The sequence below is a fragment of the Periophthalmus magnuspinnatus genome, chromosome 16, assembly GCF_009829125.3.
Source record: "Periophthalmus magnuspinnatus isolate fPerMag1 chromosome 16, fPerMag1.2.pri, whole genome shotgun sequence".
NCBI classification, from domain to species: Eukaryota; Metazoa; Chordata; class Actinopteri; order Gobiiformes; family Gobiidae; genus Periophthalmus; species Periophthalmus magnuspinnatus.
In genome coordinates, this window is record NC_047141.1 from 15,311,391 (window position 1) to 15,335,296 (window position 23,906).

Consider the following 23,906-nt stretch of genomic DNA (forward strand, 5'->3'; position numbering starts at 1 on the left):
GAGCATGGACGGCATAGGCTCTTGGGTTGAGAATTGGACAGACTCGTAACTGTAATGAGGGTTCGAATAGGCCCTGGGAGAGACTGCAAAATTACTGAAACATTCATGAATGATATCTAATATCTCTCCAGGCATATTTTTGATGAGGGAATCTGTTGCGTGTGCATTTACTACAATGTTTTGTATCAGGCGCCTTTTCTGAGAACCAAGCAACAACTCCAAAGGTAACCTTGTGTGACCCAATTAATCATCTTACAACAAGTACGCTGGGGGATATTGGAAAACTATGAATCATATTCCTAATTTTGATTGATAACATTTTTTTGTCTTTTTGTCTTATGGAAAACAAGAATATGACATTTAATACTACAGCTTATGAGCGAAGACAGAAGAGACATTTGACCAAAATCTGAACTCCATTCCAAACCAAAACTTCTACAATTCAGGTTAACAGACAATTTTAAGATTTCTTAGCATCCCATAAAAATGACCCATACATTCACCATATGAATCTGAACCCAAGTCTCTGTCCAAAACTAGGCCTTATGTTAAAAGCAGTGAGTGGTGGCAAAAAATAAATAAATAAATAAATAAAAAATAGACAATTATATTCTCATATTTTGCTTCAATAGTTAAACAAAAAATTTCAATAAAATACTGTTGATTCGATTTCTTCTGCCCATATAGGAATTATATTTTTGTTGTTTCTAGCCTACACATAAACATATTCAGGTGGTGTAGGCTTAACTCCACTCTTATTTACTGCAGAGCTTTTAAAAAGTTGATGTGCACTTGGACCAGACCCAATGCGACCAATTGGCAGCAGCACACTGGAGCAGGTGGGGACTGGGGCTGTGTTCAAGGGCATTCCACACAGGTGATGGATGTGTGAGCACTTCTGCCTGGCTTCATCTGTCCTGAGCCACATCACTACCTTACATGGGACTAAATAGGCTATGAAGAAAATTGTATTATGTTTAAGGAGATATTTTTGGTATTAGTGGGTTCCTTCATTTCAATTTAATAGGCTTTAAGACCGTTTAATAGTTTGGTTACCCTTATGTGCAAACAAAATGCCTATGTGCACTTCATGAACGCTAGAATGTCATTAAACCTATTAAACTAAGACATTAATATCAGACTTGATGAGGTTTTGGAAAACTACATCCATAGTAAGAGAGGTTCAACTGCGTAATAGATCAAGGGACAATTCTCTTACATGGACAAAACTGTAACAACAACTGAAAGACTGGCCAAAGGAGGGGAAAAGTTATTTTAAATTCCAAACACCGGCGCTTCGAAAGAATGCCATTTTCTGATCTAACTTGACACCCAAACTCATGACATTGGCGAGACAGCACATCTTCCAGCACTGACAATATTTGAAGTGGATGTGTCAGTCCTGCAGTGATGTCAGCGCTGATGGGTGAGAGCCCCAGAAAACGGTGAGCAGCGGCGTGCATCAAGCCGCCTCAAAACAAGCCTCTGTCCGCCACAGCACATGACGCACACCTGTAAGACAACCCCCAAAGAGACCGCACAGAGACCGCCACAGCACACTGTCCCACAGGCACAAACGAGCGATTCTTCACACTTTACCGCGTCACTTTATTTACGGGATCCACGCCACACATCTGTACAACAGCCGACGGAAATGAGGGGATCATAATACGTCACCCAAATGCATGCAGACGCGCGCATTAGGAGGACAGAGCCTGGCATGAGACATACATTAGCCTAATGTTAGTGCACGCTGCTGCTTTGAGTCCTTTCATCTCCTTGCGTACAATTCACCGCGGACACCTGCGAGCAAATGCGCAGTAGTGTCCTCAGTGTCAGTAGCACTGTCGCAAGCGCCACATTCTGAAGGGAGTCTCACCACACTCACCTCTTTCGTGTCCACGATGCCTTTGACATATTTGCCGAGGGCTAAATCCACACAGAGGACGCAGGACAGCACGGTCAGCCACAGGAGTCTCTCCCCGAGCCTCCCCTCCATCTTTCCCTGTCCCCCGCTGTCGCTCGTCTGGGCTCCGACTGCACCTCGACTCCTCGAGAGGAGGCGCGCATCGAGCACGGGATGAGACGGGAGTCGGGAACGCGCAAGAGAGAGAGCCCGCGCGTTCACGTCGCTGTCCCCCGTTAATGGACGTACCGTGGCCCCGGTTATTCTGATACAGAGGCACACATGCGCGCACACGTTTGTGCTCGTGCCTTGGAGATGCGGCACGTACATGTTAAAAATGCCATCAGGGATTACAGTCATGTTTTCATCAGAGGTCAAACATTTAATGAACCTCATCAGACACACGTAGATGAGTCTGGCTCTCGCACAGAATGATACAGCACTCAGAGAGGCAACATTCACTCAACTACCTCCAAACCAAGTGTCTGTAAGTTGAATGTATGTGCTTCAGTCCCAGGGAAAAGGTTTGCTCTCTGTGGAATTCTAGTTTCAAGACTGACTCATGTTTATATATATAAAAAAAACAAAACAAAAAAAAACCCCAAACATTGATAGTCATATTTATGGAGATTCAAGAATATATTTATTTAGGGAAAAAATCCGCAATGAATTCAACAATTTATGGAAACATTCTTGAAATGCAAAATGAAGCTTACCTGCAATTTGAGAAACAAGACATTTAATTATTTACAACATCTGGTACATTCTTTTGCACTTGTGGTGTATAATAAAATAAAATGTCAAAAAAAGAAATGTAGGTTACATAAAACAGCTGGTTCCAGGCTATGGCTTTAAGGCTATTAAAAACTCTAAATGGAACATTTTTGTACAGTGCATTCCATTTCGGCCATGACAGGTGTTGGGAGGTCTGACGATGACACACACCTCCACAAAGCAACACTAGCTGGTGAATAAAGTGCATTGTTATAATGTTGAGTCACAGAGTTGAATCCCTCTGGGGGAATAACAGACCATGGAAATGTTAAAGTCAGCTTACACAAATGCATACAATTAATATGCCTATTGCCTACCTGTCAGTGAGGTAATTTGTCATTTTGCACAAGCAAATTCTACCAGCAATCTTATCAGAGGATTTGAGCCATAGCTTGACAGTGTATATTAAAGCAGCAGTCAAAGGCTTAGTGTAGGATAATAAGACCAACAAAAGGTCAAGTTATGATGACTTTTGCACACATATTTCCACAAAGAATAGGGGGCTTTTGAGAGGTAAAGCTTTTGCCACAGACTAAAGCCACAATCCTCCAGAGGTCACTGACCACAAATGAAAAGCTGCTTGTCTGTTAAGTGCTATTAAAGCTGTAAAAAGATACACAAATAATAGCACAGGTCAGGGTCTGCGGTCATCTCAGTTTTGTGCAACCCCAGTCACAACGGACGACATGCACCACACAAACACCAAGGGACGAGTGACATGTACACTCCTAGTACACTGCAAGTGACCAAAACAACTACAGCAAAAGAGCACCAACAGCAGCTAGCCAATCCAAACGCAAACTTCTGGCCTAGCTTCTTGAAAACAGTATATTACTCTCACTTCTCCTGAGTCCTGGTTCTTTCCATCACTATGACTAAAAATATTGCCCCAAGTACTGGGAGCTGACAGAAACGAGCAAGGTCTAATCCTGTAGCATGACTTTGCTGCTGAAAATCCGGCACTTCACCACAGCAAGGATTTCTCTGCACTCGGAGATTCTGCTAAATCCTATTCATCACACAGCATCCTTCTCCACAGACCTGGCAACCTCAGCCCTGTTACCAGGCAAGGGCACAACAGTAATATTGTCCGAAGCTATATTTATTCGGACCTGACAGAAGTAAATGACCCCACAAAAGGACAGTTGATTTATAACACAATACCTACACCTGACAGGAAGAATCTATGAACGTAGACATGGTTAAAAAAAAAATCTATGAATGAAACACATTTTGAATACTGCTTGTTGAAAAGAATTAAAAACATTTTGTGCGTCAGTTAACTTAAATTTGCATTAATGGCAGTACAGGTATTCTATGCATATGGTATGGCTCTATGCAATGTTTCATAGTTAAAATCAGCATGCCCTACTGACTACAGATGCAGATTAAAAAAAAAAAAAAAAAATGAGTGTAATATTGAAGTGTAAAAATCAGCATATGATTAGATACAATACAAAGTAATGTACAAGTCAAAGTAAACTACAATGACAACATACAGCAATAAAACGGGATAACAACAAATAATGCTACTGCATAGGATAAAATACGGTAAATTAAAAACTGCAGCAGAAACTTAATGAATAAATGAATGGCGCTGCCTCTGAACAAGTTAGTCTGTTCAGTTTCAAATGCGTAATTCCATTTGGGAGTAGAAGCAGACCAGCTCAACACAAAGTGGGCCATATTGCCTGCCAAAGTGGCCGAATGGAAACCACAATGTGAGGTTATTGAGTGTGATTTAGAGTGGCTCCTAACGGACAAGTGGCCATTTTGATGCGGATGCCTCTATACAGAAGCATATAGTGTGCCTGCCACCCTGTCATTAGAGCCACCAACGACTGCTGAGGCCAGGAAGAATCACCCTATTTAGGATGAGCCTCCACATTTGTCTACATGGCTTACAGTATCTCCAGATCCAAGCTTCACAGCCAGTGCGGTCCAACAGTGTGCAGCAATGTTGATCTAGCAGCAATTGCATTAATGATTATCTAAAATGTGTCTTTTTGGCATATTCATTTTGTTCTGCTACTACAACTGATGCATTTTGTCCAGCACTTTCCAATTCAAGTTGGTCACTCACTTTAATAAAAGTTGTGTTTTTTTACATAATTGTCTTTTTTGCATTTCGCATTTGACTCTCATATGCCCATTTATTCTCTAGTAAAACATGGTCCCCTTCTTTCTCCAAATTAAGCTCCAATCCCACCAGCTTCAGTGTTGCTCTGGGCTGCCACAGCAACCAAGTGCTCTCCATCAGCAATCTTCCCTCCTCTCCCCACGGCCTCCTCTGTTTCATTAATAGGGTTTACGAACAGTGCGTCAGGCTCTTTAGGAGAAGTGGACACGCCCCCATCTGTCCGTTCCAGCTTGCGGTGCTTGCGTGGCTCTGGGGGCGTGTCCTGAGTGAAGACTGCGCGGATTCTCTCAGCACAGACACTGGCGGCCTCACGGGTCTCCCTGGAGAGCTGAGAGAGGCTGAGGAAACCGTGCGGGAGGTCATCCACTACACACAGAGTGACAGGCTGCTGAATGTTCCTCAGGCGCTTGGCGAACATCACAGAGTCATCCAGCATGGGGTCCAGAGCACAGGCCTGAGAGGGAAGAGGAGAAGAGGAGAGAGTGTGAAACCTTATTTAAAGTCTTAGACTTATAACCATGTCAGGAATCTTCAACAATTGTCTAAGTAATAAAGAAGATGTTATTTTGTCCATTCTGGTACACTTCCTCCAGCTACTGAATTTTGCCATTAAATTTGCCAGCATTCATACAACTTTCAGCTGCTTTCTGTCGATAGCTTAAGAACATCTCTGTGTAGACCTGCTAACAACAAAAACAAACAGTATCCCTCAAACCAATATACAAATATAGAAAAAAGCAAATGTCCATTATTATAAAAGGATTATTTACATTTAGTGTGAAAACTACCTCAAATAATGGCAATAACAAACTCAATTAAACAGGATACTACAGTAGAAGCAGTACTCACAACTATGTGCACAGGAGGCAATCCTTTGAGCATATTATCGGGCGCAAGCAGAGGGGAGCAGAAGGGATCCTTGACCACAGGAGAGCTATGGAGCCTCATCTCTGCCAGCTGCTCTGAACGCAGAGGCTCAAAGCCCATAGGAAACTCCCTAGGGTGCTCAGACTCTGAGCCCTCCTCACCAGCAGGAGGTGGTATAGCCACAGAGGACAGGTCAACAGCCATGGAGGGATCATCTTCTTTTGAAAGGTAAAAATTTATGTCTGTAGGTATCTGGGGAAAAACCAAAAAATTAACAACATTAATTATTAAACATTATATTTTTATATATATATATATATATATATATATATATATATATATATATATATATATATATATATATATATATATATATAATTATAGATGTGTATGTGTTGTGTTAACATGTAGGGTTAGTTCATATACAAGCACAGGAGAATTTTACTTTCAAATATGGCATGGATGTGATTATGGATAACAGTCTATTTATACGAGGAAAAAAAATCATACTTTATCACCAGCGGGCTATTGTTCATAACTGGTACTTGTCAGCATACATTATACAGTTAGTTACCCCTACCCACAGCAAAATGTCTTCAGCAGCATGAAAGGTAAAATTATCACAAGGAGGAGGGTGGTAGATTAATTTTACCTGCAAAGGCCTAATTATCAAATCTGTTTATCTGGTTTCACTAATCAAACTTTCTCCCCATGTTTGTCAGTCACTTTTTTCAGGCTGTGTTGGGCATTAGGGATGGCAATAAACATGTTTAAACGTGACTTACAGGATCCTCTGTAACACTCAGTAATGGTGCACTCTGGGAAATGCAGTTGTTGTGCAATCCCAGGTCCTGGCAGGTCTGGCTCTTCACAGATAATTTCCTGGTTGAGAACTCCGAGGTCTCAGAGGGCACCGGAGGGTCAGCGTGAGGAGAAGAGATGGCTGCCTCAGATATGCTCTTCCTCACAGAGTCTAGAGGAGGAAGACAGAACACTTAATACAGTACAGGGATGGGAAAACTTGACCAAATTACTGGCACATTAGGTCACTCCCATGTTCTTCTTTTTCATCATTTTAACCTACAAATCCTGACAACTAGGCAGGAATGCAAATAAGTGTGTATGGTAGCAAGAAATGAAAAGTGCGTGGAGGAAATTAAAAGACCGCTGTCATGGTGAGACCAATTTCCCGTTCAAAAAGCAATGCAAGAATGGATGTAACCATTTTTCCTCATAAGCCCAACAGATATCCAATCTCTTCAAGAAACCATTCTAGCTCTGTGATTGTCTGTTAATAATATACACCAACATTATCATTTGTTTTGACTTACAGCTGTGGGACACTAGGGAAATCACCATTTGCTGCAGATTTACAGTGGCTACAATGAAAAATTACTGTCAAGATTGTGCTTCTCCGGAGATGTACAACGATATAAATAGGATGTGAGGAGTGTTGTTCAATGGGTGGGAAGCAGCGATAATGTGTTGAACTGAATGCTAAAGAAACCATGATATTTCTCCTTCACACGGGGAGGGGAGCACTCTTCAACACTGGAATTTGAAAATGATCTAAAAACACTGCAAGCCAGGTGTGTGCAATTAATTGAGTTTTAATCAATTTTGAGATTTCATTTGTAACTGTTAATGATATACTTGGGTCATTTTAATTGTGAGGTCCACATCATGGTGACAGTGTTGGTTCTCCTGGATCTAAGTGCTGCTTTTGATAGAGTAGGCCAAACTATTGTTTTAACTTGCCTGAAACACCTTGGCCTCTCTGGTGCTGTTCACAAATGGTTCACATACTATCCCACAGATAGAACATTTATGGTGAGCGTAGACACAACCTCCCAGGTCCACAGAATCACATGTGGTGTGCCTCAGAGTTCCATTTTACGTTCTGTGTTGTTTAACCTGTATATGCTACCTCTTGGTGGTGTCATCAGGAGACATGGAATTAATTTCCACAGTTATGCAGATGATACGCAGCTTTACATCCCCATGTCTCCTGCTGGCACCAGGCCAATGGATGTTCTTTAACTGCATTTTAGATATTATCTTAAAATCATGGTCCAAGAGAGAATTGGGCAGATGCTGGCTAACACAGAAATGCTGATGCATGTTTTTATCACTAGTAAAATACACTGTTGTAATGCCCCACTTTCTGGTTTTCCCAGAAAATTATATTTCAGGTTTACCATTACTACAAAATTCAAACCAAGACCAGAAGGTGGGACCACATTACACCAGTTTTAAAATGCACTGCATTGGTCACCTGTGTGTTTCAGGATTGATTTTCTTCAAAAACTGGTTTATAAATGTCTTAATGGCCTTGGGCCTTCTTATGTTTCAGAACTTCTTTTACATTACAAACACTCACAGACCCTGCAGGCGCCTAGTCATTCCCAAAGTCAGGACATATACTCACGGCGAGGAGTCTATGGCCCTCAGAGTACTATGGACCTCGTTTACAAAACAGACTGCTGGAGGACCTCAGGGCCGCAGAGAACGTTCATGTTTATAATCCATCCATCCATTTTTTTCTGCTTAAATGGGGCCGGGTAGCGGGGGCAGCAGTCTAAGCAGGGACTCCCAGAATTCCCTCACTCCAGACACATCCTCCAGCTCCTCCAGTGGGACCCCCAAGTCATTCCCAGGCCAGCTGAGAGACATAGTCCCTCCAGCGCCCATGTGTCAAACTCAAGGCCCGCAGGCCAAATGCGGCCCTCCACATCATTTTATGTGGCCCTCGACAGGGTAAATTAAAAGGTATGATGGTCTTAAAATGTCTAAACTAGCCTGGTTTTTAATACATGTATTTAGTATATTTTTAAGCGTACCATTTTATATTTTAGTTCTTAGCTTTTAACTCCTATCATTTTAGCACTTTTAGGATTTCCAGTGATTCCTCTGTAGCAACTCTCTGCACCGGGTGTGATGGGGCCTTTACCATGGGCTCCTGGTGAAGGTTTGATGTTTCGGACTCTCCCCTGGGCAGTGTGTCAATGTCCTGGTGGCAGTGGGCAGCTCCCTGCTCCTGCTCCTGTTGGTTCGTTGATCCTCTGTCTCATTTATCTGTACCAAGCCTTACGTATTTTAGTGTGTGTGTGCATGTGGGTAAGACTGTGCATGTGACTGAAATGTATGCTTATGCATGATCGGGCAGCTGTGGGAGTAGGTTGGTTGGCTGAAAGGGCATGTGGGACTGTTTTTTAATGGCTGTAAAGTACTTTGTCACATTTTTGTATGAAAAGCTCTTTATAAATAAAGTGATGGATCCACTCTCAAATTTCTCTCTCTAAAGTCTGACTCCTTCATTCTTACTGACAATTTTTTGCTCAAATGGCAATGATTACAAGTTTGTATTTGTTTTTAATAAGACAAAAAAAACAACAACTGAATAACAGGACTGATCAATAGGAGAAAAAAAAAATTCTTCATATTGTCACATCAAATATCAAAATATATCAGTATCTTATAAAAGCTTTTATCAAAATTGTATTTTTGTTAAATAAATCTTCAAAATAGGCCTGGTTTTAGAAAAAAACAAAACAAAACTTGTTGCATAACTTTTTTTAAAATATAGTAATATATGAAAAATTCTCCTATTCAGTTTGTGTCATTGTGCCGACACAGACAAAAACACATTTGGAAAATAGCACTAGGTCTGTGAGTGCATAATAAGCAGCAGGACTTGATGTGTCAGAATAGAGGTGTACCTGAGGCTGGTGGCTCTGCAACTGCAGTGGGCTCGGAGGAGCCTTTGTTTGAATCCAGTAGAGAGTGGATCCAGTTGGACGCTCCCTGTCGGAAGTCTCTGAGCAGCAGTGCTGTGTCTCTCCTCACCATGCTCAGAGTGCTGGCCTTCTCCACCTGCTTCTCTGCTTGTGGCTCATTGCCTACACAAAAACAACAACAGCAGACGTTTAACATTTTCACTTTTCTTGTGAAGGGACAAATGACACAGACCGAATTATATCTCTCTGAATAAATATAATATAGGGTTAAATTTATGTACAAAGCAATAACTCGTGGTTGGTAATATACAGCAGTTGTTTTGATACAAAACTCCAGATGTACTGAAACAATTGCAGACAATAGTGTAGTGCAGCAGTTTTTTTGGGGGGGAAAGTATAGATTGTGTCTGTTTTCCAGAAATGTAGATATATGTACCTGCGTAGGCGCTGAGACACCTGGAGAGTACACTGAGTGGCAGCAGGGGATCCATAAGTGTTAGCAGGCGGGAGGGTGAGGCGTAGGCAGTCAGCAGGGTGGCTGGGTAGGCTGCCACAATGCCATCTGGCATCCGCACACCAAAGGCAGCCGCTCGCATCGATACTGTCACACACAAGTTTCCTCCAGCACTGTCTCCAACCAGGCACACTTTCTCCCCAGTCCACCCTGAAAAGAAAATGGAGGGGTATAACTTTGTTCAGAAAAATGAATATGAAATGATAAAAACACAATTGTGCAGTTGATTGAACTACCCAGTAAATGATGGTTTCGTAAAGCCCAGCAGTATGCGTAGAAACACTCCTCCAAGGCCCGGGGGAAAGGCGCCTCAGGAGCCAAAGAGTAGTCCACTGAGAGGATGGGCACACTCAAGTCTTGGGACCAACCCTTCAGATAAGGCTGTGAAACAAGCACACAGCATTTTAACAAAGAAAGATAATTTCTGCTATGGGTACAGGTCAAACTGAAACATTTTGGTACTGTAGAGTCCATTTTGACTTAATTCATACATAAGCACACATTAAAAAAAAGACAATTTTACAATTGAAATACGCAAGGCTCCAGTGGATTTACTTTAAACAACACAGAGAAGCACTTTCTCGATTATCAATGATTGAAGTAAAATTGAGGAAGAGTGTTCTCAACTCCAGAAATATTATAGGCTTAAAAGATAACCTTTAATTTTAACTATGATCTCATGGCATAAAGAAAAATTAATTCCATCTCACCATAAATGTTAAACATGAAACCACTGACTGGCAATCTATTGCTACAGAATGATTAATACAAAAGAGTCAAGCAGCTTCAAGAATATTTGATTTGGGACCTTGTTCAGTGCACTGCAATTGCTAGTTTCTAAGAGAAACTTTGTATGTCCCATGGAAGTAGCTCCTAGAGTGATGCTTTCAAACATAAAAAGGTTAAACATTTGTAAGATTAGGAGAAGAGGATGCAATCAAAGTCAAGCCCAAAAGCAAAAGGATAGTTGGAAATGTCTTTCATTACTGCTTGGGGTAATCCTGCTCTGAGGTTATGCAGTTGGGCCTTAATTCAACATGACAGCCCTGCTCGCCCCTTCTGTGACTGCTCTCTCTCACCCTCTGGTTGCTATGCAGCTGCAGATCAATGATGCCCATGTCCAAGGCAATTTTATATCTGGCTTTACTTAGAAGAAGGCCAGTGCCACAACAACTGCACAGAGCTAATAATGCAGACACAGCAGAAAGAGTAAGACAGAAATGGAACATCTCTACAATAAAGATGTTCTTTTTCCTGAGAAAGTTATGCTTTTTCTGTATTTGTCATTCTGTCTCTGAACAAGACAAATGCCAAAGACAAAGTAAATTCTCACCTCATGAGACTTGGAAGTCTGAGCCACAAATCCTCCCCCATGAAAATGGATCAGGAGGCATGGAGATGAGGGCAGTCGCTTGGTCTTCAGCCCCAATGACAGAGAGAGTGCGCCCCCATCAGAGCGGGACAAAGACAGCAACGTCTCACTATCCTGAGAAGAAAAATGGAAATCGTTAGAGCATAATTTTACAGAAAAACACGTTGGGAAAAATGCTTTCAAATGAAAAGTATAATAACCCACTGCACAAAACTCTACAATTCATTTTCTGGCTGCCACATTTTCCTGTGGGTGCCCAAACACATGCTAATTTTAATTCATTAAGAGAAACTAGCAGGGAGAGGAAGTGTGGCCAAGGCTGGGGTTTTGTGCTGATGTAAGCCCACATTGTTAAAGGGACAATATTGTCGTTTTGGAGCGAGATCAACGGCTAAAAAGTGTCTGCTGATAGCCTCTCTGGTTAAGAGCCAGAGTACAGACAAAGGATGAGAACAGGGAACTTCCTCAGAGAATTACAAACTAATGAGTAGGAAAAGTAACCGTGGTGCCTGAGGATTTGAAAATCATACAATATATTTACCAATATCACTGGAAGATGACAACATTTAGTATTACTTATAAATAATAAGTCATTTTTATATGATCACAAAAAGTGTTTAACGTACTTGTCCTTCACGCAGGTCATATGATATGAGTCTCATTTGAACTGGGGCACAGCCAATGTGTGCAGACGGTGGAGCAATGGTTACAGAAGCTCCGTGATTGGCCGCCAAGGGGAGGTCAAAAGGTATAGCGGGCACAGAAAGGGCACGGTTAACCTTCACAGTTGTAGATGTCATACTGGCCAGACTCTGCAAGAGGAGAGCAGAAAATAAAGAAAATATCACATAGAAAGACAAAAGTTAAGAGATCAAGTTGCAGAGAGGCAACATAAATAAACCATTAATCATACAAATGTACATTTTGTTGTTCCCAACTCTTCTTGCTTTGCAGTTAAACATTGATGTGGTGATAAGATTAGTAGAATGTTGTATGCAATTTTTTACTTACAGATAAGACTTCTGTCTCAGTAATGTTCCAGAAGGCCTTCCAAAAATGGACATCCAAGTTCTGGGTTATGCGTTCAAATTCTGCCCCTCTCAACTCTGGGTCAATCGCATACTTCCCTGAGTTAAAAAATGAACTGGCAGCAACACCTACGGAAGCACAAAGTCGTAATGAGATATTTTAGAATATATTTTGTTTTGATAAAAATATAACTCAGACACACCTTCTAGATTACAATGATGATAATACCATCATCAGGACAGTGATATACTACAATTCTACAGTGTCCAGAAATGACTAAAACATGCATTTTAAATCAGTGATAAGTCTCTAGGTTGCTACACAAAACCATCTTAAGGGAAAAAAAAAGTTTGAAAGTTTTTTTAGTGTTATATAAAGTGAAAGCAACTGAAATTAAAAATGCATGTGCTGTATGGAGGAGCACACTACATAGTACCACAGGTTAGAGAAATGAAGTGTAACTCACCATATGGTGCAATACCTCCTGACTCCACTATGATGCAGTACAGAGAACAAAGACCATGAAAGCTTTTTGAAATATTTATACTGGTCTGTGTCCATACTATCTAAGCTCTATACATGAAAGTGCTCAAAACATTGGCATCTATGGAAGACACTCGTCAGCTATTAGCTTCAGATGGATGAAAGTATCTACCACATAAAAAAGGTGCCCAGTTAAGGGCTAAGGCGCATGTAAAAGCAGCAGGGGGTGAGTGAAGCTATGCATGAAAATGAACTTTGGGAAATGGGAAAAATGAGCACACTGACCTATTCCGGACTGGTGCCGCTTGTAGTTTTCTCCAAATGCCACAAGGCCAATAGCAATGGTCTGTAGACACGGGCGAATGGCTGGAGTGAACTGAAGAGAGAAGATAACTCATTAATATGCAAAATAAATTTGACTAAATAAAGAGAAATGTGAAGCAATAATCTCAAATATTTCCTACCCTTTTATCTCACCTGAAAGCCCAGACAGCGGCCGTAGAAGCAGCCTTTGTGCATGGATGCGTACTCTCGGACAAAGCTCTCACTAAGGCCACTTTCGTCATGAAAGAAGAGGTTGCCATGGCTGTTGTCGTAGAGCAGGCGCTGGGCTAAGTACAGCAGGGCACGCAGCTGGCAGAGGGCATTGCAATAGGCCTCCATCTCTCCCGCATTGTGCGCCACTCGAAAAAAGATACTCCGTCTGTTGACAGTGATGTAGCGTCCCTTGTGGATGATGTGCAGAAGGCAGCACCTCACTACCTACAAAAAAAAATAAAAATAGATTTAATCAACTTTACATAGTCACAATCGAGACATGTAGTTGAAAAACATAAAATATGAACTAGGGCTCAATAACCTGTTTCAGAGCATTTGGTAGAATTGCATGTTTTAAAATGTTGGTTTGACTTGAAGGACAACAGGACAAAACACGACTATGTGAGCATCCAATGCTTCATGGTGGTACAGATTAGTCAGTGAAGCAAGAAATGAGAAGACTTAAACATGTGGGTTGCGGCCAGTGCAGGTCAATGTTTAGTGCAGGTCAAGATAGAGTATAGTGCTCGGGATGGTTCATCTTTTTTTTCAAAATTATTTATGCAACATGCTTTGAAGTGAAGACCAAAAATCTTCAACCTTGAACAAAAAACTAGAGATGAGTGGGAAAGAATGGGTACTAGATGAAGGTGAGCCATCTATGCAGGGTTGAGTTTGGTATAGTAATGATAGAACACTAATCAAGTACAATCCGTGTCAGTTTTTACAACATAATATAATTGAAGTATGCAATCTAAAGGTGCACTGAATGCCTTCTGTTTTTAGTAAACATCAGTAGTACCTTGACCAGTGAGCGGTAGCCATTGGCTGGTATGTGTGGATCAAAGTCAAAATGATGGTAGATGGCAGAGAAGCCAGTGACAATAGGCTCCAGGCTGTGGGCATGCTCCTGGATCAGGTTCATGACTTCCACCAGTCTCCGCGCAGCCTCGCCCTGGGAGCCCTTGGCTCCTCCCGAAAAGAAGGAGGCATTTTCCTCACATACGCTGTACAGGGCTGCAAACACTGCCTTGGTGTCCATGACTACAAGTGGAAAGACAAAAAGTAGGCAAATTAAATTGAGAAATTCAATTAATTAAAGATTTCCAAACAAATGGTTGACACAATCTAAAATGTAAAATGCAAACATCTGCAAAAGTCTTATTCACGTTATTGCTTTGGCACATTAATGCCTGAGGTCCAATGTGTCTGAAGTACATTCTCACAGCTATGAACCAGAGCCTGTACAGTGGTCGATTATTCACAGATCCCATGTGTGGAGAGTCTAAAGACACACACTGACAGTGGTACCAATTCACCACACATAATCCATAAGGACTTGTATAAGGAATATCATTGTGAGATTCTGAGTGAATTTCTCTACCTCCTATTAACTAATCCCCTGTAGCCTGGTGCATGCAAGCTCATTGATTAAAATGTGTTGAGCAAGTCTTAAAATTAAATGATGGAAATCCAGCTTGAGCAGGGAAAATCCAGTAAGATTTACACTGACATGCAGTACATGGAACAGGAGGAAAAGGTAGCGGACTGTTTACCAACTTGAGACTGCTGGGAGAAAACATGGATTTGCAAAAAAAAGACAAAAAACATGCACAAAACCCCAGTGACTCCAGCTGATTACACACAGCCATGTTTTAGAGGGTTATCTTCTACTGTCTGTGCTATAGACAATATACCCGTCAAAATACCCGAGACAGTGAAAGATCAGGATCCTCTAAGATTCTTCCATATCTACATCAGACTATAAAAAGTAGGGTTGATGTTATGCTGTCAATTACATCACAATGCAAGTGGTCAAAAAATGCTTACTGAAGTTAATATGTGAGTGCAATTCAGATATACGTTAAGCATGATGATGGAATACGTGTCCCCCACTACTGTATCTACTACAAAGGTTAATACAGTACGAGCAGCTTGAGGCGTAATTTTACATCAATGCAACTTGTGAAGAAAATACGCCATCTGAAATAAGGCAATCTCATGACTTCAAGACTCAACACTAAAACAAAAATGACTTTGTGCATGGCTATTTATGGGCATTGTAACTTTGGTGCCCAAGATAATTTCTATCACACAAATGCCTTACTCCGAGTCCATCAGTGACTTCAGATTTTGAATTGGGTGAATTTTGCAATGGTTAAATTAAGCAAAGGGAAATGTTGTAAAAACAGGAACTTTATGAGCACATTTTGTGAATATATGCACAATTTGTAATTTTTAACCTATTTGTGAACTCTTTGTTAAAACTTAAGTGACCAAATGATCCTCTACAAAATTTGTTTAATAATATCAGAGGCTGTGTGTACCATTGCCTTGTCTAACTGCAGGGAGATTATGCAAATACAGCGCAAGTCAAGCGCTGCCTTCATGCCGGCAATTCAAATACACCACAGTAGTCCATCGGGCTTTAACATGAGCCATTCAAATGAAGCAGGCAATAGGACAACTTATAATGCAGACACTTACCTTATTGATTCTGTGTCATCAGACAAAGTCGGTTTAATCTACAAAATTCTACCCTGACATTTATCAATAATACACTTAGCCTGCTGGCGCAACTCCCCCTCTGTGTGAGGCAGACATTATTTGTCACTGTAAGCCCACTGCGTCTGTTAAGTTGCACCCTGTCTCTCTGCATTAAAGATGGATGAAAGCCAGCATAAATAAGTCATGTACAACAAGCAGCATCAGTGACTTTACAGGCCTGTAATGACTCCTTGGAGGCTATCAGACAGGACTGTATGGATTTATTGTACACAGTAAAGTGCCTCTAGACACACATGTACTACTACTGAAATCTACCAAGCCAACTAATAAGAATCAGCAAGAAAAATGATGAAAGTTTGTTTTACCGGCATGTGAGTTCAAGGCTTTGTCCCTTTCAGTATCCTCTCTGCAAAAGCAGCGACAGCATGGATAAAAAGAAACACAAAATGAGAGAGAGTGGGGAAGGGCGGCACACACAGAGATAGGACTTTTGGTCTAGTTGCTCCCTTGTGTTTTTTGGCTCACACTCTGTACATCCAGTGCTTATAAACGTTCTGGGAGGTTGACAACACTGTCCTAGTTCACTTCTCATTCTGTGCACTCCTGTCATTGGTTATTTCCTTCCAGCGACCTTCAACCTAATTGGACCATACTAGACTCTGAGAAAAACAAACATGGAGGAAGACAGATCAAAACAGGAATGATTTATCTTGATTTTCTAAGAGACCCCTTTCATTTAAAGAGGTCATCACAACTAAACAGCATTGTACTTGATCGCTTATGTTGTTAAGTAGATCTATTAGCATTACTGTTATGTCCATTAGCTCAGTATAGAGCATATAATCTATTTAAAGGCTTAACCACATCATGTGTCTATTATTGCATACATCCACAGCTGTTTGAGAATGAAGGCTGTAGAGCAGGTCCTTTGCGCTAACACTTGAGCAGCGCTAGCGGCTAACTGTTATGAAAAGAACATACAATATGGTCATTCTGCAATTTCTCATAACAGAAGCATATCCCTTTGACCAGATCTCTTGCTGATTTTGTTGACAGTAGTTAAGCTGAAAAGCATGATCGATTACACACTTACGCCAATGGAGTTAATAAGATAATAGTCATAAGATTCAACAATGAGCTGGGTTACAAGAACCATATTCGAAATTTGAGTGTTGAATATTTTGTCAAGAGATAATTATGACATATTATGATTAAAAACTGTTATTAGATTGTGTAAAGGGGGATTTTGGAACATCTTTCACAGGTTTCAGGGTGAATACATGACTCCTCCAAGTGCAGTCTACATAATAAACACATACAAGTTAGTTCATTAAAGTGTATTCATCTTATAACATGGTATTTTATTGTCATGGAGATAATAATTCTATACACTTCAATTCAATTTAATTTATTTGTAGTCATTTGTTACAGAAGGACAACGAAATTGTGTTTGGAGCATCCCATAAAGTGCAAACCCATAAATAATAAATACCCCTTAAACCCAAGTGTAAACATTGACCCAGTGTGGCTTCAGTACAACATGAGACACTTCAATTGTCAGGCCCAAGAATTGTCATCATCACTTCGGATTGATAGTATGCATGTAAATGTGGCCAATGCTGTGCTGAATAAAACAGCATACGATCATGTCATGATCTCTGGAGTTATTACATTATTGAAATGGAATGTTACAAAAAGAACTTTATGTATGATTTTGATTGTAAATTCCATAAACATGGCATATCTGTTTCCTCCGTTGAGCTAGACATGTTCAAATCAAATATAGCCCTTACTAATAACCAACGCAATGCTGATTTATTCTTAATTACAAAAACATTGTGCATAATGACCAAGTTTTATGTTATAATTTGGTGTTTCGGTTCTCAAGATGATTATCCATTTAGAGAATTACAGAGTGAGCCTCACATGAGTCTCTCATTTGGGTTGCCAGTTTCAAAGCTGAAGTCCAGTTGGTTTAAAAAGGCCTCTCTCTAATCTGAATCCTCACTGCCTAAACCCCAGCACCTGTAGCCAATCATTAATCAGTGCTAGTGCAGCCTCTGCAGCTCAGTGAGCAGGTTCTGAGCTTTCACATGAGGCATGGCCTGTCCATATACTGACAATGAGAACAACTTCTGTGTCCTCTATCTGCAGGTTAAGGCTCTGGCGACCCTGGTTCAGTTGTGACTGCAGTACCTTTTTAAAAAATGTATAGCACAGGCTATATACAGTTCCTTTAAAATGTATTTCACATGTCATGTGAAGACAAAACACAAAAAAGCAATGTTGTAAAAATAACTTACAAATTCAACTGTTACTCAAAACATATATTAAATAACTGTCATATTTCTGTACACTGAATGTTGGACCTTTCACCTCTCATGATAAACTTGACCCTCTGTCACAGTAATCTTCTGACATCCCTAACCTCACAAGAAGACTTGAAAAATAAGTGCAAACGGAATGACATCTAACAAGTAAAGTAAGCATTTCTCCAGAGGCATTTTGGGTTGATGACCCTTTGCCCAGATAGAGCTCTTTCAGAGACAGGGCTAAAGAAACAATAGGAAACTAGCAACAATGACTGGCACTGGGCCAAACACACGGGATACATAAGACTTCCAGTTAGTTATACAAACAAAAAGGTTAAGTTGAATTACAATACTACATAGAAAGTAACATGACTTGCATGACAATACAAATACCGTAGGCTGATTATTAAACTTATTATTAAAGTAAACTAAATGGTTTGTTGGTGTTCTATCAAATCCTGAAAACACACACGCAATATAAAAGGATGACTTTGTTACGAATAGATTGCTGCAAGAGTATGCTTGATACTCTGGCATGGAATCCAAACCTCCAATCACATTTTGGGTCAGTCAGAAAAAAATGAAATAAGTATAGTAGTAATAATAGGTTGTATCAATGAATAAGTAATACAATCCATACTCAATTTCATGGGAATAACTGACCCAGATAGAAAGAGACTAGCTTTTGGACAGTGGTTGGTTATGATAATATAAATTTATAACACGTGGAGAGGTACAGTTTTGGAAGTCTAGATGTCCTTTAATGTATAGCCACTGTGTTTGGCTACACGCAGTTTAGGACACCGTTACACAGGGTTGGACCTCTGGAGTCTAGACATAGGCGTTTAACCAAAAAGTACTCCGAGTAACAATAATGGGTGAGTAACATGCTATAGCACTGTGAGAACTGGTAATGGTAATACTGGTAGTACCCGGTCAAGCCTGTTGCCTTTCCCCCGTGGGTCAGTCGGCTCTACGTCAGATAAGCAAACTCATGACCGCGTCATCAATGAGTCCATGAAAGCGCTTTTACAATCTTTAAATGTACCGTGCAATACACAACCAACACCCTGTCTCTGCATCAGCAAAACACGGCTGTTTAACGTATCCAAGCCTTCTCTGCATTGTTTACATTAAGATATCCACTCAGTGTGAGACATAATGCATGTTATGGTTGCAGAAATAAAAAATAAAAAACGTGATTCTTACATAGGGTATCTTATGACATCGCCTCTGGAAATGTTGTAGCGGTTTAACTAACTAGTTGGAAATAAAGGGGAAATATGGGTGCTACGGAACTGGTCTTAAAAGATTGCACCGAACCGTTTTGAATACATGCCCGCTATCACAATGCCTTAAAGTGAACAAGTATAGACCCGCAGTCAGCTGGCACAGTGGGAGTCTCCAGGCAAAACGCTTTTCCAGGCCAGCTTTTGTAGCAGCGGCTAAGTCAAGCTAACGGGACATGAGGAAAGCACGCATGTTCACGCAGGGCAGCAGTGAGGGTAAAGGAAGCCACTCACCCACTGGACCCTCTTTATGTTTGGACGACCGTCTTCCATTCAGGCTTTTCTCTAATCTGTGCCCGCTGCTCTTCCTACTCGACGCCATCTTCGCCCACTCTGTTTACGCACCGCCTTTACCGTGGTCTCTTCATAACCTACCTGCGAGCACGTACGCCCCGCCCCCTTTAAAAACCACAGCCAATCACAAACGGCGCACCGGTCCAGTAACCAATCAGATAGCAATAACGCAGCAAGACCCGCCCATTTATTAAGAAGTGTACAGTTAGACAAACTCATTGAGAATTCTGACAATATTTGTTAAAAAAGCTGTTATTTTTCATAATCTCATCTGACAGACAGTAACAGATATGCATTAGGGATATTTCAATAGTATTGTATTCAAATTAGTTAGATTATTTCTGCCATGTTGTGAATAAAAATTAACAGGGTATTAAATTGGGCTTGGTCTAAGGTTTCTCAAGCTGCATGTCTTCATTGCTGCCCACGTCTTCATATTGCTCATGCTCTTGTTGAAGCTGATCATATGCATCATAGCATTCATCCAGGTTTAGGCCCTAAATAAAACACAGATATTGAATGTAGCAAATGCATACAATTTTACTGAGAGAGGCATTTCCTGTATGTAATGTAGGCCTATTTTAGCCTCATACAACTGTTCAGTGTTTACTTTAAAACTCAAAGCTTTATGTCAGTTCACCTGGTATATGTTCTCCTCTTCTTTTTTCACCTTCTTTTTCTCCAGATCATTCAGGGTTTTAGACTGTAGAAATATCAAGATAAACCGTGAGAAAATGTGCAATACAGGAAAGTTTGAGCTGTAATGCAACAGTCAGTGAGTGTACAATAGCTGGTATAAGATTACTCATACGGTGTGTTGATAGCCTTGGGAGGCCATGTTATTACCACTGTTGAGAAATCTTGGAAATCAGCCATTGTTCCAACTGAGTTATGAGTACTAAAATAACCTTGAAAAGCAGTGTGATTGAAGGCAGCACCACACATAACAGGAGCAGGATCCCCTCAGTGGCTAGGATACCATTCTTGACACTTTCACTCAGTTTTATGGTCTTCTCAAGACGCCCTATGCACATGAAGGATTATCTTTAAAACTAACTGAACTCATGTGGTTTAGGCATGTCTGTACAAAGTATTGCAAAAGTAAACAGCAAAAGTCCAACTTGCTGATTAAAGTTGCAAATCTGGATTTAGGGGTTATATAACAAACATTCATAATCTAAAAACAGCTACAGCTTAACAAATACATGAATGGTGTATTATTGGAAAAAGCAGGTTGACTCACTTAAATCCAGATAAGATCATGTTTCTAAGTAAATAATGTTGCTATAAATTTAGTCTTTGAGGGTCTGAGTCTCTGTATAATAGCCACAAAATAACTAATAACATTGACCATCCAGTAATAGCTGTAGCTTTAAAGGTGTACTATGTAACTTTTCTCATGTAGTGTCCAACTGAAATGTTAAATGCATGCAATACACCCATCTAGTATTTATTTAACTGCACATGTATTGTGCTGGCATATCTTGAAAAACAATGGCACACAGTGGAGTGGTCTAGATAAAACAATACAATATCCATGGAAATAAGGAGATAAGGAAGTGATGGACAACCCAGCCAAAAAGTTATATAGTACATCTTTAAAATCCTCTTGCTTTTTTTTTTTTTTTTTTTTTGGCTTGTATGACATTAACTTGGAGGACAAAATGCTCACTTGCAGTGTGTGCTGTAATGCAGGGATAATTTGGTGTTCAATTTAACTATTGCTTTCATTTTAAGTCAGAGTACTGTGTGCTTAAATGAATAATTAAGGAATATTTTGATGATGTGTTGACTAAGACCCTAAATGCATGGCCACTCAGCCCATGGAGGTTAAGGTTAACAAGATTTAAGGCTTATGAGGTGTTAGCCCTATTTAGAGCTCACACGACTCCATCTTCCTTTGTCACATACAGATAAACACAAGCTAATGTAAGACTCAATACTTACTATAGACTTGCAGGTAAGTGCCATGGGTGAAAACTACACTAGCATTGAGAAAGCACCGGTAAAAGCCAGTGTCATTCAGTGTGGTAGAACGGAGGATGAGAACGCCACAGTGTATTCCACTTTCACCCTTTTTATTCTCCGTTACAGCGTCAGGTAAAGGGTGAGTTACTATGTTTTTATTTGCACTTTTGGAGCTTTTGATCCAAAGAAACTCTTTGGACCCACTGGTGTTGTAGCAGCACTCCAGGCGGGCCGTGTAAGAGACTTCAACTTTCAAAGAAGGTTTATCAGGTTCCAAAGTTACCTCGCTCTGCACACAAAGCACTAGACAACAACAAAAACACTGTGATAGCCAAAGTCATCCTCATGTCAAATCAGATCTGTAAAATTATAGGAGAGCCAGTTTACCCAATTTAAATGATAATAAAACAGAAATAAAAAAAGTGTAACTATTTAAATGATACAATTTATTAAGTAACTATTTAAATGATACAATTTATTTACAGTAAGTTTGCTTAAAGTTTAAAAACAGACCAAGCAACAGCCATCTGTTAAGGAAGGAAGTCAGGCTCACTGGAGCAGAACTATTAGAGCCAAACTAACTACAAAAATAGATGCATATATGTTATAAAATGTACATGCACTTTTTAAGATTATGCCTTAATAGCAGACGAATACAATTACAGCATTTGGCAAATCTGTGAGCCTCAAGATAAAAGAGTAATTACCATTTTCAAATCTTACCAATGTGGGACAGAAAAAATTATCACATTGTCCAATGTTCTGTTGAAAAAGAAATAAAAACTCACCATAAAAGCTGCAGACAAGAAGCACCAACATTTTTCTGTATCTGTGACAAATGTTTTCTCTCCAAGACTGAGTGACACTTGCCAACCACGCAGCTTCTCTTCTGAGCAGGTGGCACGCTTCAATGGCTTTAACAAGTTACACATTTACATAAAAAGATGTTTCCGACACACCCCATTCCCATTTGTTTTGAATCTATGGAGTTGTCAAAAAAATGTTTTAATAACAATGGCTTAGTAAATATAGTAGGTATAGTAGACTAGTGTGCCATTACTGATTATTAACTAAAAATAGAGACAAAACGTGAACATATTTCCCCGAATTTATTTAAAAAAAAATCAGGAATTAAAAAACAGAACGTACCACAACTTTCCTTAAGTGTACATCATGAGTCTGTTACACAATAAAATCAAAACCCCAATACACAGAATAGTTCTTGCTTATTCAAATAGGCAGAAAACTGTATCAATGGTAGAAAAGAAAGGGCTCACACTGAATTGCAGTAAGACTAGGTATGGCCAGCAATATAATTCAATATAGAACATCCTGCTAATCTCCAAACCAACCAATCAGAAGCCAGGCATGATGTGTTAAAACTAAATGTCTGCAAAAAGCAAAAATAAATGTCAATATGTAATAATGGCATTGACTTAAGAGCCCTTGATTAGATTAACTGTCTGAACAAGGCACCGCGCTATAAATACATTTTATACAGCTACATATACATGGGGGAAACAGTTGGTAATGAGAGACAGAGGAAGTGTCTGTTTTTTGTTGTTGTTTTTATCAACTAGCTAGCATGTGATTAGAATCCTTGCAAATTAGGTTACCTCATTTAAAAGGTGTAACCGCAATCCATCAATATAATACTTTTCAATTCCTTTGTGCATGGAAGCTTGAAGGCAATTCTCATCTCTCTCTAAATGAATGCATGCAACATGAATACAAGAAGCATCTTTCAAAAGGCAAAAGGTTAACAGAATTATCCCTAACTCTTTATTAAAATATGGTCAAAGTGTGCAGTAGAAGGTGAAGAGAAAAAAAAGTGATCATACTATCACAAGAACCTAGGTGAAAGGATGTGCCAAACTAATAAACACATAATGTGGCTAATTATTTTCTTCCTTCAAGCTAACTATGTACAGTTTTATTAGGACAAAGGACAGTGATGGTCAACAATGTGTAAAAAGTGTGTTATATTTTTGCATATTTATAGAAGAATGCATATAAGGAAGAGATCATGATTACAGTACAGCTTAATCCTCTAAAAATATCCTGCCTCATTATCTTCGCAGTCTTGTCATTTTCAGCTAATGGTCCCATATGTTCAGTTTGTACAGGTCAATCCAGCTGCAGCAGTGTCTCTCTTCCACAATTTGTTTGTTAAAAT

The 23,906-nt window shown here is 40.0% G+C and overlaps 3 protein-coding genes across 4 annotated transcripts in view; all 3 read right to left on the reverse strand.

Annotated features, from left to right (window-relative positions):
- The window catches only part of tmem145 (transmembrane protein 145), a 59,229-nt gene extending 56,883 nt beyond the window's left edge, over positions 1 to 2,346 (reverse strand). The window contains exon 1 of the mRNA XM_033980518.2: positions 1,889 to 2,346. Coding sequence (XP_033836409.1) covers positions 1,889 to 2,302 — 414 coding nt within the window. The 5' untranslated portion in view covers positions 2,303 to 2,346. The remainder of the gene's footprint in view (positions 1 to 1,888) is intronic.
- Positions 2,347 to 2,522: 176 nt separating this feature from the next.
- Positions 2,523 to 19,892, reverse strand: lipeb (lipase, hormone-sensitive b). Of its 2 annotated transcripts, XM_055227555.1 has the most exons (14): positions 19,703 to 19,721; positions 16,233 to 16,273; positions 14,162 to 14,403; positions 13,300 to 13,584; positions 13,108 to 13,198; positions 12,322 to 12,467; positions 11,937 to 12,122; positions 11,272 to 11,424; positions 10,175 to 10,319; positions 9,861 to 10,088; positions 9,407 to 9,586; positions 6,473 to 6,660; positions 5,670 to 5,939; positions 2,536 to 5,274 (listed from the first exon to the last, which is right to left on the reverse strand). In XM_055227555.1, the coding sequence occupies exons 3-14, from the start codon at positions 14,399 to 14,401 to the stop codon at positions 4,873 to 4,875; spliced, it is 2,514 nt and encodes an 837-aa protein (XP_055083530.1). In that variant the 5' UTR covers positions 14,402 to 14,403; positions 16,233 to 16,273; positions 19,703 to 19,721; the 3' UTR covers positions 2,536 to 4,872. The 2 variants fall into 2 exon arrangements, with proteins under 2 accessions (XP_033836340.1, XP_055083530.1); XM_033980449.2 differs by lacking the exon at positions 16,233 to 16,273 and having other exon boundaries at positions 2,523 to 5,274; positions 19,703 to 19,892.
- A 45-nt stretch (positions 19,893 to 19,937) lies between these two features.
- On the reverse strand, positions 19,938 to 22,614 carry cd79a (CD79a molecule, immunoglobulin-associated alpha). The gene is made up of 5 exons (XM_033981314.2): positions 22,519 to 22,614; positions 21,710 to 22,033; positions 20,671 to 20,786; positions 20,403 to 20,465; positions 19,938 to 20,259 (listed from the first exon to the last, which is right to left on the reverse strand). Exons 1-5 carry the CDS (start codon positions 22,547 to 22,549, stop codon positions 20,152 to 20,154), a joined length of 642 nt encoding a protein of 213 aa, XP_033837205.1. The 5' UTR covers positions 22,550 to 22,614; the 3' UTR covers positions 19,938 to 20,151.
- Between the last annotated feature and the right edge of the window lie 1,292 nt (positions 22,615 to 23,906).